The 15,940-nt window shown below is 43.5% G+C and overlaps 1 protein-coding gene across 2 annotated transcripts in view; it reads right to left on the bottom strand.

Moving 5' to 3' along the window:
* Positions 1-15,940, bottom strand: part of NBR1 (NBR1 autophagy cargo receptor) — a 187,981-nt gene that overhangs the window by 161,901 nt on the left and 10,140 nt on the right. For both annotated transcript variants that reach the window (XM_077459505.1, XM_077459506.1), the window contains exon 2: positions 11,555-11,666. In XM_077459505.1, the coding sequence (XP_077315631.1) occupies positions 11,555-11,666 (112 nt within the window). The remainder of the gene's footprint in view (positions 1-11,554; positions 11,667-15,940) is intronic.

The raw sequence follows: 15,940 nt of genomic DNA, 5'->3' as shown, positions 1-15,940 counted from the left end.
TCCCAATGTGAAAGCCCAAGTGCTTTAAGAGCCCTTTCGCAATGTCAGCGCCCAAAAAATGCTCGTAAAGCGCCGCTTTAACTAGCAGTGCTTTACCAGCGTTTTTCGAGCGTTATTGGGGCGCTTTTAACCCCTGCTAGTGGCCAAATAGAGGGGTAAAAGCGCACACAAAATTCTGCTGCCAATAGCCCTTTTCAGGTGTTTTACAGGCGATTTCCATTGATTTCAATGGGAAGGGGTGCTTTAGGAGCGTTGTATTCACTGCTCCAAAAGCGCTGCAAAGAAGCTGCTTGCAGGACTTTTTTTGATGCCCAGCCAGCGCAGCGCCTCAGTGTGAAAGCACTCGGGCTTTTACATTGGGATTGCAGTTACGGCTTCTTTCAGGCGTTTTAAAGACGCTTTTTTTTTTTAAAGCTACAGCGCCTGAAAAACGCCCCAGTGTGAAAGGGATCTCAATGTGAAAGCACTCAGGCTTTTACATTGGTATTGCAGTTGCAGCTTCTTTCAAGCGCTTTACAGGCGCTTTTTTTAACGCTAAAGCGCCTGAAAAACGCCCGTAAAAAGGCCCCAGTGTGAAAGGGGTCTTAAATGCCATTTGAACTTGTGTACAGTGCCTTGCGAAAGTATTCGGCCCCCTTGAACTTTTCAACCTTTTGCCACATTTCAGGCTTCAAACATAAAGATATAAAATTTGAATTTTTTGTGAAGAATCACCAACAAGTGGGACAGAATTGTGAAGTGGAACGAAATCTATTGGATTTTTGAAACTTTTTTAACTAATAAAAAAATGAAAAGTGGGGCGTGCAAAATTATTCGCCCCCCTTGCGTTAATACTTTGTAGAGCCACCTTTTGCTGCAATTACAGCTGCAAGTCGCTTGGGGTATGTCTCTATCAGTTTTGCACATCGAGAGACTGAAATTCTTGCCCATTCTTCCTTGCAAAACAGCTCAAGCTCAGTGAGGTTGGATGGAGAGCGTTTGTGAACAGCAGTTTTCAGCTCTTTCCACAGATTCTCGATTGGATTCAGGTCTGGACTTTGACTTGGCCATTATAACACCTGGATACGTTTATTTGTGAACCATTCCTTTGTAGATTTTGCTGTAGGTTTGGGATCATTGTCTTGTTGGAAGATAAATCTCCGTCCCAGTTTCAGGTCTTTTGCAGACTCCAACAGGTTTTCATCCAGAATGGTCCTGTATTTGGCTGCATCCATCTTCCCCTCAATTTTAACCATCTTTCCTGTCCCTGCTGAAGAAAAGCAGGCCCAAACCATGATGCTGCCACCACCATGTTTGACAGTGGGGATGGTGTGTTGAGGGTGATGAGCTATGTTGCTTTTACGCCTATCGTTTTGCATTGTGGGCAAAAAGTTCGATTTTGGTTTCACCTGACCAGAGCACCTTCTCCCACATGTTTGGTGTGTCTCCCAGGTGGCTTGTGGCAAACTTTAGACGAGACTTTTTATGGATATCTTTGAGAAATGGCTTTCTTCTTGCCACTCTTCCATAAAGGCCAGATTTGTGCAGTGTACGCCTGATTGTTGTCCTATGGACAGACTCTCCCACCTCAGCTGTAGTTCTCTGCAGTTCATCCAGAGTGATCATGGGCCTCTTGGCTGCATCTCTGATCAGTCTTCTCCTTGTCTAAGCTGAAAGTTTAGAGGGACGGCCAGGTCTTGGTAGATTTGCAGTGGTCTGATACTCCTTCCATTTCAAAATGATCGCTTGCACAGTGCTCCTTGGAATGTTTAAAGGTTGGGAAATCTTTTTGTATCCAAATCCGGCTTTAAACTTCTCCACAACAGTATTACGGACCTGCCTGGTGTGTTCCTTGGTCTTCATGATGCTCTCTGCGCTTTCAACAGAACCCTGAGACTATCACAGAGCAGGTGCATTTATACAGAGACTTGATTACACACAGATGGATTCCATTTATCACCATCAGTCATTTAGGACAACATTGCATCATTCAGAGATCCTCGCTGAACTTCTGGAGTGAGTTTGCTGCACTTTTCACCACTTTTCAGTTTTTTATTTGCTAAAAAAGTTGAAAACATCCAATAGATTTCGTTCCACTTCACAATTGTGTCCCACTTGTTGGTGATTCCTCACAAAAAATTCAAATTTTATATCTTTATGTTTGAAGCCTGAAATGTGGCAAAAGGTTGAAAAGTTCAAGGGGGCCGAATACTTTCACAAGGCACTGTATGTATCCTTGTGTGTCTGCACCAAGGCCAAACATTCCAGGGTATGTAACATTTTTGAACAGGGTCACTTGGGTGATTTGTATTATCACTATGATCTACAAAAGAGCCAAAACAACTTTGTGATAATATATGGCTTCATATGATCACTATCCTTAAATAAAAGAAAGGGTTTTGTATGATCAGTCATATTTTCAATATTAATGCCAAAATTTCACGATTTCTGCCAGTGGATGCAAAGTTAATACACCCTTTACATTTTTGTAAATATTTTATTATATATTTTCATGAGACAACACAGAAAAAAAAAAAAATACACGTTGCTACAATACAAAGTAGTGAGTGTACAGCTTGTATAACAGTGTAAATTTGCTGTTCCCTCAAACTAACTCAACTCACAGCCATTAATGTCTAAACCATTGGCAACAAAAGTGAGTACACTCCTAAGTAAAAATGTCCAAAGTGTCAATATTTTGTGTGGCCACCATTATTTTCCAGCACTGCCTTAACCCTCTTGGGCATGGAGTTCACCAGAGCTTCAAAAAGGTTGCCACTGGAGTCCTCTTCCACTCCTCCATCACGACATCACAGAGCTGGTAGATATTAGAGACCTTGAGCTCCTCCACCTTCCATTTAAAGATGCCCCACAGATGCTCAACAGGGTTTAGGTCTGAAACATGCTTACCCAGGCCATCACCTTTACCCTCAGCTTCTTCAGGAAGGCAGTGGTCATCTTGGAGGTATGTTTGGGGTTGTTATGTTGGAATACTGCCCTCCGGCCTAGTTTCCAAAGGGAGGGGATCGTGCTCTGCTTCAGCATATCACAGTACATGTTATTCATGGTTCCCTCAATGAACTGTAGCTCCCCAGTGCCGGCAGCACTCATGCAGCCAAAAACCATGACAACTCTCACCACCATGCTTGACTGTAGGCAAGACACACATGTCTTTGTACTCCTCACCTGGTTGCAGCCACACACGCTTGACATCATCTGAACCAAATAGGTTTAGCTTGGTCTCATCAGACCACAGGACATGGTTCCACTAATCCATGTCCTCAGTCTGCTTGTGTTCGGCAAACTGTTTGTGGGCTCTTATGCATCATCTTTAGAAGAGGCTTTCTTCTGGGACAACAACCATGCAGACCAATTTGATGCAGTGTGCGGCATATGGTCTGAGTACTGACAGGCTGACCCCTCACCCCTTCAACCTCTACAGCAATGCTGGCAGCACTCATATGTCTATTTCCAAAAGACAACCTCTGGATATGAATGATGAGCATGTGCATTCAACTTCTATGGTCAACCATGGTGAGGCCTGTTCTGAGTGGATCGGCCTTGTTAAACCATTGTGTGGTCTTGGCCACCGTGCTGCAGCTCAGTTTCAGGGTCTTGGCAATCTTATAGCCTAGGCCATCTTTATGTAGAGCAATAATTCTTTTTTTCAGATCCTCAGAGAGTTCTTTGCCATGAGGTGGCAAGTTGAACTTCCAGTGATAGATATCTATCTATCTATATACACACACACACACACACACACACACTTGTGCTCATACGTTTTTACATGCATACTGCATTCATCTAGCCATCAATTTTGACCAAATTTCCTGTGCCTTTGCAGCGCACACATCCCCAAAACCTCAGTGATCCACCTCTGTGTTTCACAGTAGGAATGGTGTACCTTTCATCATCTTGTTGACTCTCCAAATGTAGCGTTTATGGTTGTGGCCAAAAAGCTCAATTTTGGTTTTATCACTCCAAATGACTTTGTGCCAGAAGGTTTGAGGCTTGTCTCTGTGCTGTTTGGTATATTGTAAGAAGGATATTTTGTGGGATTTGCATAGTAATGGCTTTCTTCTGGCGACTAGACAATGCAACCCATCTTTCTTCAAGTGCCTCCTTATTAGCTTGAAACACACTTGTTTTCAGAGAGTCCTGTATTTCACCTGAAGTTATTTGTGGGTTTTTCTTTGCATCCCAAACAATTTTCCTGGCAGTTGTGGCTGAAATTTTAGTTGTTCTACCTGACCGTAGTTTGGTTTCAACAGAACCCCTCATTTTTCACATCTTGATTACAGTCTGAACACTGCCGATTGGTATTCTCAATTCCTTCGGTATCTTTTTATATCCCTTTCTCGTTTTATACAGTTCAACTACCTTTTCCCACAGATCCTTTGACAATTCTTTTGCTTTCCCCATGACTCAGAACCCAGAAACGTCAGTGCAGCACTGGATGAAATATGCAAGGGTCTGTCAGGAGTCCAGAAACTCAATGACCTTTTATACACATACACTAATTACAAGCAAACAGATCACAGGTGAGGATGGTTCCCTTTAATAACCATTCAAACCCCTTTGTGCCAACGTCTGTGCATGTTATCAGGCCAAAATCACCAGGGCATGTAAACTTTTGATCAGGGTCATTTGGCTAGTTTCTGTTGTGAATACGATTTAAAAAGGGTAAACACAGTTGATTGATAATAAATGGCTTCAGTCAAACACCAATCATGAGTGAAAGAAATGGTTTTGTGTTATCATTCATATTCTCTGAAAAATGGCCAAGAAATCATAAATTCTGCCAGGGTATATAAACTTATGAGCACACAACACACACACACACACACACACACAGGATACCTTTATTAGTTGCATAGTTGGCGAGGTTGAAAAAAGACACAAGTCCATCAAGTCCAACCTATGTGTGTGATTATATGTCAGTATTACATTGTATATCGCTGTATGTGGTCATTCAGGTGCTTATCTAATAGTTTTTTTAAACTATCGATGTTCCCCGCTGAAACCACCGCCAATCTTTCTATACCTCAACATCCAACAAAACTAAAAGGAGTAGCTATCTTTATCCACCAATCCTTCCCTCTAGATCAGGGATATGCAATCAGTGGACCTCCAGATGTTTCAGAACTACAAGTCCCATGAGGCATAGCAAGACTCTGATAACCACAAGCATGACACCCAGAGGCAGAGGCATGATGGGACTTGTAGTTTTGCAACAGCTGGAGGTCCGCTAATTGCATATCCCTGCCCTAGAGGTTCAACAGGTTTACTAGGATGAAGACAGTAGATTTATTATAATTAAAAGGCATCCTATCTGGCAGAGAACTGACAATTACCAATGTGTATGCACCGAATGACACACAATTCAAATTCTTCACACAATTTTTTAAACACTTTACAGCGCTACCATTCACCTATTATACTAGCTGGAGACTTTAACTCAGTATTACAACCAAATTTAGATCGTAGTAGACAAAATATGCACTCAAAAACATTTTCAAAAACAACCTCTACACATATTAAAGAGGAAGTAAACCCTAATGGGTTTACTTCCTCTTTTTTTCCCTGCAAAGGTAAAGCATAATGGACTACTATGCATCGCATAGTAGCTCATTATGTGTCACTTACCTGACACAGGAGCCAGCGAAGTCGCCGCTGATCCCTGTAGTCCGCCGCATCCATGTTGCTGGTGGCGTCTCGCAGCTCCGACGAATCACAGCGGCGAAGCCGCGATGACGTCACTCCCGCGCATGCGCACGGGAGTCGCGTCTCGCAGCTCCGCCGCTGCCACTCGGCGAAGCCGCGATGACGTCACTCCCGCGCATGCGCACGGGAGTCGCGTCTCGCAGCTCCGCCGCTGCCACTCGGCGAAGCCGCGATGACGTCACTCCCGCGCATGCGCACGGGAGTCGACAAATTAGGCAAATCCATTCATGGATTTGCCGCATTTAGTGCGCCTGCGCGCCGCTGTCTACGGCGCATGCGCCGTAGACAGCGGTGCCCATTTTCGGGCAAATATCTCCTAAACCATATAGGTTTAGGAGATATTGCTTGGACCTACAGGTAAGCCTTAATCTAGGCTTACCTGTAGGTCCAAGTTGTTTGGAAGGGTTTACTTCCTCTTTAATGACTTGCAACGCATTGATTCATGGAGAGCATTAAACATAGGGAAGGTATGAAACTATGAATATACATTCTACTCACACCCTCATGATTCATACTCACGCTTAGACTATATTTTTTGTACTCCTATAATCTTAGCTAATGCACAAGATGCATCAATCCATCCATATTCCTGGTCCGATCACCACTCTTAGTACACAATTTATATGTCTTTCCTCAACATCATACTCATGGAGACTCAACAAATCTTTATTAACAGACCCCATACATCAACATGAAATAGTCTCTCGGCTATTAACGATCATTTCACATTAAATACTTCACCAGATATGTCCCCTACTACTTTATGGCTAGCACACAAAGCGGTTTTGAGAGGTCGCCTTATTAAGATGGCAGCTCAATCCAATAGGGGAAAAATGGGTAAAGATACACTCCCTCACAAGAGATGTTCACAAACCAACACACATGACCCAGATATCTTCAACATGATCTCCTAAAAACGTAACAAATTAGATTCCTTACTAATGCCCCACACACACACGATCGGAAATTCAGCCAGCAAAAGACAGTTGAGAGCTTTTGATCGGAAAATGCAACCATGTGTATGCTCCATTGGACTTTTACCGGCCGAATTAAAGGCAGCAAGCGATTGAGAGCAGGTTCTCAATTTTTCAGTCGGAAAAAGTTCCGATCGGAAATTCCGACGCACAAAATTCCTACACATGCTCGGAAATAATTTGACGTATGTTAGGAAGCATTGAACTTAATTTTCTCAGCTTGTCGTAGTATTGTGCGTCATCACATTCTTGATGGTCATAAGTTCAGCAAACTTTTGTGCGACCATGTGTATGCAAGCCAAGCTTGAGCGGAATTCCATTGGAAAAACCATCCAAGATTTTTCCGACTGAAAATCTGCTTGTGTATACGGGGCATAAAAGTTAAAGCGGGAGTCCGCCGGGAGTCCGCGTTTTATTTTAATTTTTTTTAAAAGCCAGCAGCTACAAATACTGCAGCTGCTGACTTTTAAAATAGTGACACTTACCTGTCCAGCGCGCCCGCGATGTCGGCACCCGGAGCCGATCTCTCGATCGTCTCTCGGGTGCTGCCGCCGCCATCTTGGGTATGGGAATCAAGAAGTGGAGCCTTTCGGCTTCATTTCCCGGTTCCCTACTGCGCATGCGCGAGTCGCGCTGCGCAATAAGGATGGACCCGCTGCCTCTGGGATCTGTGTGTTTCCCAGCAGGCAGCGGGGGACTTTCGGAAAGGGGCGTAATCTACGCCCCTTTCCACAGAGAGCTATCCCGGAAGTGGGTGCAGATACCTGTACTGTACAGGTACCTGCACCCCCCTCCCCCCTGAAAGGTGTCAATTGTGGCGCCGGAGGGGGGGAGGAATCCAATGAGCGGAAGGTCCACTTTAGGGTGGACCTCCGCTTTAAGGCAGAGAAGGCACTCTGCTGGTCGAAAGCAAAATTTTTCCTTTCAAGTAATACGTACTCGACAATGTTTGCCTGTAAATTAAACCAATCAATAAAGACTACTCATGTCCACAAACTTAAAAATAATGCAAACCAACTAGTCACTCGTCCACAAGATATCCATTTTTTTCAAATTTTATTCAGACCTCCTCTGTAAATCATCTTCCTCAATCCCACCCACTGCACTAACATGGTTATATAAAATTCCTATACCCACACTTACCCCCTCACAGATTGACTTTTTGAATGTTTCATGCACAGAAGAAGAAATCCTTCAAATTATTAAATCCCTCAATAATGGCTCAGCACCCGGTCTAGATGGGTTCTCTTCCTTTTATTACAAACAAACAATTTCAACAACTTTTAACCCCAAATCCAGCAAAATTATACAATAAAATTTTGAAAGGAGATCAATTTCCAGAAGATATGCTTCTAGCCAACATGTCTTTAATCCCGAAACCAAATAAAGATCATACATTATCCCAAAACTACAGGCCAATTTCTGTAATTAACAATGACCTCAGCATTTTTAGTAGATTACTAGCCAATAGATTAGCATTGATAATCCCCTCCCTGATATCCCCACACCAATCAGGATTTATCCCAGGTAGACAAATCACAGACATCATCAGATTAGTAATGAACATAATTCAGGACGCTAATATCAAATCACATCCTGTATTCCTATTAAGCCTAGATATTAACAAGTCATTTGACAGTGTAACATGGAGATACCTAGATAGAGTGTTGCAAAAAATATGGATTTAATGGAGAATTCATCCATGCCTTTCATGCACTTAAAGGGGTTGTAAAGGGAATTTTTTTTTTTTTAAATAACAAACATGTTAAACTTACCTCCACTGCAGCTCGTTTTGCACAGCATGGCCCCGAACCTGGTCTTCTTGGGTCCCTCGACGGCTGTCTCCGCTTCCCTCCGCAAGTACTTCTCACGTTCATGCGAGCTCCCTCGCATGGTGAGAAGTACTTGCGGGCGCGCTCCCGTGATACAGCCGGCAGCTATAGCCGCTCACTGTATCGCTCGGCCCCACCCCCCGGCGTGCTGCGTCATTGGATGTAACTGACAGCAGTGCGAGCCAATGGCTGCGCTGCTTTCAATCCATCCACTCTAGCCAATCAACGGCCTCCCAGATCTTTGGTTTTATTTTCTAGCAGCTAGATGGTCCCAAACTGCCCAATGGCACATCCAAAACCCTGCACCATGACAGCCAGTTCTTCCCCAGCCCCTCCCAGTAATCTGTCCACCAGATCCGTGATGTGCCAAACCCGAGCGCCCGGTAGACGGCATACAGTTCGGTGCTTCAGGTCTTCGTCACAGGTTGCCCTCTCTGTCCTTCTAAGAATCAAGTCCCCTAACACCAGAATCTGTCTATCCTTTCCCTTCGCCCCACTCTCACTGGAGGTGTTCTTCCCCTGGCAGCTAGGAGAATCCCTCAGCTCCAGCAGTGCTGGCCCCTGACTGGTTTCACCGATGTCACTCAGTGGAGCGTACTTATTGAGATGCTCCAGCCCTGGATCAGCCTCCCTGGCACTTCTCCCTCTATCCTTCCTGACACCCATCTACTCATTTCTAGTGCCTGCACCTTTGTCTCCACCTTCCTCTGTGCTGGCTTCTGCCAGCACCTGCCGGTATGTTCCCAGCTCCCCTTTAGTTTGGAGGGTCTTCTCAGTGCTGACAGTTTGTTACCTAGATGAAGAACCTGGGCTTCTAGAGAAACAATGTGCTTATATTTTGCAGAGCAGTATCCAATAATTAAGGAACGCATACATGCCGCAAGATGTACACTGAGTCGCATCTCCATATCCGTCGGGCATCGTACCTACAAATTTAATGAGGATTGGGGGTTATACCCTGTCCAAATTAACTAAAAACTAGCTTCCTGACACTAATACTCAATACAATACACAAGTACCTAATAGGACAATACACAGGTATTCACCGCTGCCCACGTGCACTCACAGCACACAGGTACTCATAATACACAAGTATACACAATACACAGGTACTAACGAGCCACACACTCACACAAACACACACTACTCACAATACATAGGTACTCCCAACACTCACAATACTCAGGTACTCCCAACACTGCCAGGAGGAGGGGCAGAACTTATGGCGATGTAACTGCCATGTTTGGCTGTCACATGATTGTAAAACTCCTGATCGCAAGCAGAGATTGCGAGGTTTCTGTTAGCCGTCAGGATCACGCATGGCACACTCTCTTGGCACAGCTTGATTGGCGCTATTGCATGCAATTATGCAGCAGCTCGGCACCCAAGGCCTATCCACCGAGAGGCCACACATTTGCATGCACTCGGTGCTAACAGGTTAAACAATAAATTCAAAAATGAATCTGGAGCCATTTAAAAGTAAAGCAAAAATGGTTCAAAGTCAGTTTTATTTTATTAAGTTATTCATTTTTAAATGTATGTTTCTATTTCTCAAGGAATGAATCACTGCTCGGATGGCCAATTCTTGTTCTGTAAACAAGGAGCACCAGAAGAACACAATTCAGCTTTATTGTACTGCACAGTACATGGTTTCCACTAGGATCCTGGATCTTGTTTTGTTCAGCCAATGGGCTTAGTCATAGGAATTCTTTCAGCATTGCTGAAAAGTATGCATTTTAAAGTGGAACTTCACTTTCTCAATCACCACTATTTTGAATCCCTTATGCAGCTAGGATTAGAAAATAGATAATAAATGATATCATATTTACTTGTTTTAAACATTTCTTTTTACATTTATTCAGTTACTTCCTGGTTTCCAGGCCTAGGCCAATTATGTTATACATCACAGGAGTCTTCAGGTGGGGAGGAAGGGTTTTCTCAGCTAAGCCCTCCTGCCTGCATGCCTGAGCCAAGGACAGATGGATTCCAGGAAGTAAATATTACATGAATCATTTACCCTAAGGGCTGGTTCACCCCATGAATCACACAGGCACAAAATGTGCATTCCTGTGTGATTCAAATGCAATCCAGATGCAGTGCAATTTCAAATCGTGCCAGAATGCAGCAAAAGTAGTGCAGGCACTACTGTAAAATAAATGCACAGCACAAGAGCACATGGTACTACTATATCACGTGACCCGGTGCAGGCAAACACACTGCGTTTGCGACTACGCACATGATATAAAAGGAAACGTGATTTATCAGACCAGGTCACTTTCTTCTATTGCTCTGTGGTCCAGTTTGGATGCTCACATGCCCAGGTGCTTTTGGCTGTGGACACGAGTTAGCATGGGCACCCTGTCAGGTCTGCGGCTATGTAGCCCCATACTTAAAAAAACTGCGACATGCTGTGTGTTCTGACAGCTTTCTACAAGGACCAGAATTAACTTTTTTCAGCAATATGAGCTACAGTAACTTTTCTTCTTTTTTTTTTTTTTTTTTTAAATCGGATCAGATTACAGATGCCAGCTTTCTCTCCCCACATGCATCAATGAGCCTTGGCCACCCCTGACTTCCTTAGACCAGTTCTGGTAGTTCCTGTCCCTGCAGACTGAGAACATCCCACAAAAGCAGCAGTTTTGGAGATGCTAACCCAGCCGTCTAGTAATCAAAACGTGACCATGTTGCTCAAATCCTTTTGCTTGCCCATTTTTTCCTGCTTTCAACACACTGACATCAGAAACAAATTGCTCACTTGCTGCCTAATATATCGCACCCACTTTCAGATGCCATTGTAATGAGATAATCAAGGTCATTCGCTTAAGATGTTAGTTGTCATAATGTTATGGCTGATCACTGTATATTCCTTGACACTATACTTGACAGACAATATAATCACATTTCACTATGAAGGCGGAGAGATTTAAATGGTCGTGTTAGTCATTCGGATAATATATTAGTTACTTGTCATGACCTTTCAATAAAGAATGACATTGTGTATAAGGTATGCAGAAAACAAGTGCAAGAGGGACGAGTAAAGCTCACCATTGCCTCCACGTCGGCCCAAGTTGTCTTTTCACAATCCGACACAAGGAAGCTCTGCGTCTCGCCCTTGCAGCTCACACATAAGTTGACTGGAGGTTCCATGTTTCTAGGTCTATAAAAAAAAAAAAAAGTAAGAACAGGTAAGTGAATGTTTATAAAGTGGATGAAAGAGCTAACAGTGGACCAGACACTTCAATCTTTGATATCAGTCCACCATCTATCTAATCAGCTGCCTCTGATTTTGTATCATGTCGATAAATGTGTTCACTAGTCAAAGTCACAATACTGGTATATATTCACCCCCTACAGCTGATTATTCCAGATGACAGTATGATTTACTCTTAAATTACACTACTACACAATCCCCCCTACTAAGTGCCTATTCACACAGTGCCAGTGCGGTGAATCATGTTAACACACGTGTTACCGCAAAGCATGGTATATGCATTAACGCGTTGGGGTATTTATTAACAGCAAATAGACTGCGCACTTTGCAAGTGCAGTTGTACTCACTTTCCTTAGTAAATGTAATGTGGTAAAGCTTCAATTTGTAAAGAATACCCAATCGGATGCAAAATGCGTGCATGTACAGTGCATCCAGGAAAGTATTCACAGAGCTTCACTTTTTCTAAATTTTGTTATGTTACAGCCTTATTCCAGAATGGATTAAGTTAAATTAATTTTCCTCAAAATTCTACAAACAATAATACCCAATAATAACAACGTGAAAGACATTTTTTTTTTATAAATTTGCAAAGATTTCAAACAAACTAAAAAAAATCCATCAAGTCCAACTTATGTGTGCGATTATATGTCAGTATTACATTGTATATTCCTGTATGTTGTGGTCGTTCAGGTGCTTATCTAATAGTATTTGAAACTATTGATGCTCCCCACTGAAGTCACCAGCTGTGGAAGGGAATTCAACATCCTTGCCACTATTACAATAAAGAACCCATGATGTAGTTTAACCACTTGCCGACTGCTGCACGCCGATACACGTCAGCACAATGGCAGTGGTGGGCAAATGGGCGTACTTGTACGTCCCCTTTAAGAGCCAGGGATAGCAATACCACCAAAAGAAAGCTCTATTTGTGGGGAAAAACAGAAGTAAATTTTGTTTGGGTGCAACGTCGCACAACCGCGCAATTGTTAGTTAAAGCGACGAGGTGCTGAATCGCAAAAAGTGCTCTGGTCAGGAAAGCGGTAAAATCTTCCAGGGCTGAAGCAGTTGCCTCGTGATTTATTAAAATCCCTTCCACAGAAAAATTTTATCCCTATTGTGGGGTCACCAGTAAGGTATTTGTAAATTAAAATCATATCCCCTCTTAAGCGACTCTTCTCCAGAGAGAATAGGTTCAGTGCTCGCAACCTTTCCTCATAACTAATATCCTCCAGACCCTTTATCAGCTTTGTTGCCCTTCTTTGTACTCACTCCATTTCCAGTACATCCTTCCTGAGGACTGGTGCCCAGAACTAGACAGCATACTCCAGGTGCAGCCGGACCAGAGTCTTGTAGAGTGGGAGAATTATCGTTTTATCTCTGGAGTTAATCCCCTTTTTAATGCATGCCAATATTCTGTTTGCTTTGTTAGCAGCAGCTTGGCATTGCATGCCATTGCTGAGCCTATCATCTACTAGGACTCCCAGGTCCTTTTCCATCCTAGATTCCCCCAGAGGTTCTCCCCCTAGTGCAGGGATCTGCAATTAGCGGACCTCCAGCTGTTGGAAAACTACAAGTCCCATCATGCCTCTGCCACTGGGTTTCATGCTTGTGGCTGTCAGAGTCTTGCTATGCCTCATGGGATTTGTAGCTCTGCAACAGCTGGAGGTCCGCTAATTGCATATCCCTGCCCTAGTGTATAGATTGCATTCTTTTTTTTGCCACCCAAAAGCATTATTTAAAAATTTTTCACATAAAACCTAATTTGCCATGTAGCTGCCCACTCCATTAATTTGTTCAAATCTTCTTGCAAGGTTTCCACATCCTGCAGAGAAATTATTGCCCAGCTTAGCCTAATATTGTCTGCAAATACAGAGATTGAACTGTTTACCCCATCCTCCAGATCATTTATGAACAAATTAAAAATAGGACTGGTCCCAAACACAGAACCCTGGGGGACCCCACTTTCCACCCCTGACCATTCCGAGTACTCATTTATCACACCCTCTGAACTCGCCCTTGTAGACAGGTTTCAATCCATGAACTCACCCTATGGTGCATGCCAATTGACCTTACTTTGTACCCTAAACGTTTATGGGGAACTGTGTCAAATGCTTTTGCAAAATCCATATACACCATGTCTACGGGCCTTCCATTATCTAGATGGCAGCTCACCTCCTCATAGAAGGTTAACAGATTGTTTTGGCAAGAACGATTCTTCATGAATCCATGCTGATTACTGCTAATGATACCATTTTCATTACTAAAATCTTGTATATAGTCCCTTATCATCCCCTCCAAGAGCTTGCATACTATTGATGTTAGGCTAACTGGTCTGTAATTCCCAGGGATATTTTTTGGCCCTTTTTTTGGCCCCCCGATTCCCTCATGAAGACTTAGAAGAATAAATTCAATACCTTTGCCATCTCTCCATCCTTAGTAACCAGATTCCCTTCATTATTTTTTATAGGGCCCATATGGTTTTGTCCTCCCTCTTTTACTGTTTACATACTTAAAGAATTTCTTGGGATTTTTCTTGCTCTCTTGCCCTATGTGTATTTTGTGTTCCATCTTAGCCACCCTAATTGCACCATTCCATTTCTTGTTGCATTTTTTATAAAGCCTAAATGCTGATGATCATCCCTGGGCCTTTTATTTCTTGAAGGCCTTCTCCTTTGCTTTTATCTGCATTTTTACATTGGAGCTAATTTGTTTCCCAATGGGATGCACTGGCAAATGCTCTTATTCAATATGCTCTTAAAGCAAACCCATCTCTCCTCCGTGTTTTTTGTTTCTAAGATTTTATCCCAATTTAGATCTTCTAGTATGGTTCATAGTTTAGGGAAGTTGGCTCTTTTGAAATTTAGTGTCTTTGTATTCCCCTTATGTTTTCCTATTTGTGTGACTTATACTGAAGCTGGTTGACCTGTCATCGCGGTTTCCTAAATTGCCCCTTATTTCCACATCCCACAACCTATTTTTAGGCAGTTTGTCCCATTCTTCTTAGCAGGACCTCTCAAGCTCCATCAGGTTGGATGGGGAGAGCAAGTTCACAGCCATTTTCAGATCTCTCGCTCTCTCTCCAGAGATGTTCAGTTGGGTTCAAGTCTGGGCTCTCCCTGGGCCACTCAAGGGCATGCACAGAGTTGTCCCGTATCCACCCCTTTGTTATCCTGGCTGTGTGCTTAGGGTTGTTGACCTGTTGGAAGATGAACCTTCGCCCTAGTCTGAGATCCAGAGTGCTCTGGAGCAGGTTTTTATCAAGGATTTCTCATCTTCTTCTGCACTACTGCATTCATCTTTATCTTAATCCCGACTAGTCCACCAGTTCCTGCCATTGAAAAACATCCCCACAGCATGTTGCTGCCACCACCATGCTTTGCTGTAGGAATGGAATTGGCCAGGTGATGAGCGGTGCACGGTTTCCTCCAGACATGATGCTTGCCATTCAGGCCAAAGAGTTAAATATTTGTTCCATCAGACCAGAGAATTTTGTTTATCACGGTCTGAGTCCTTTAGGTGCCTTTTGGAAAACTCCAGGCAGGCTGTCATGTGCCTTTTACTGATTAGTGGCTTCCATCTGGCCACTCTACCATAAAGTCCTGATTGATGGAGTGTTGCAGAGATGGTTGTTCTTCTGGAAGGTTCTCCTCTTTCCACATAGAAATGCTGAAGCCCTGTCAGAGTGACAAGGGCCTGAAATTTATATATATATTGTGGTAGTGAGGTACCCCACCAGTGTTTGGACGGAGGATTCTCAACCAGGCGGGTTGAGGGGCTCCAGTTTATTTGCTTATTTGGAAGGAAACTGGCTTTTCAGTTTCCTCATTGTTTACTAAAACCCATTTTGGGATCTGGAGCCTGGGGATTTCGTAGCGATCCGGGTGGGATGAAACCCCTAGTCCTGGTTCAGGGTTTTGAGATCCACCAGCATACTGACTGGTCAGGTGTGTGCTGGGCCATTTGTAGACACCTGACCATGGTTCTGGGCTCCACCCTCCTGATTAGTCCAGGCAAGCAAGGGAGAAGTGTGCATGTCTGCACAGGTCTGTCAGAGCAGACAGAGGGTCCAAGCCTGTGGACTGGAAAAAGAATGCTGAGGTACTGGGTGTACAGGAACCGAGAAGTTATAGAGTTGAGAGGGCTGAAGCATAAGTCAGTAGGGCTGCTAAAGAGAGCCAGGTGACTTGGTATTTTTGGTTTAAAACTTACATTATTTCTGT

This window comes from Lithobates pipiens, unplaced genomic scaffold, assembly GCF_037356315.1.
Source record: "Lithobates pipiens isolate NorthernLeopardFrog02 unplaced genomic scaffold, aLitPip1_a1.2 Scaffold_28, whole genome shotgun sequence".
NCBI lineage: Eukaryota > Metazoa > Chordata > Amphibia > Anura > Ranidae > Lithobates > Lithobates pipiens.
Note: the sequence above shows the minus strand (reverse complement) of the source record. Positions and strands in the feature narration are given on the sequence as shown.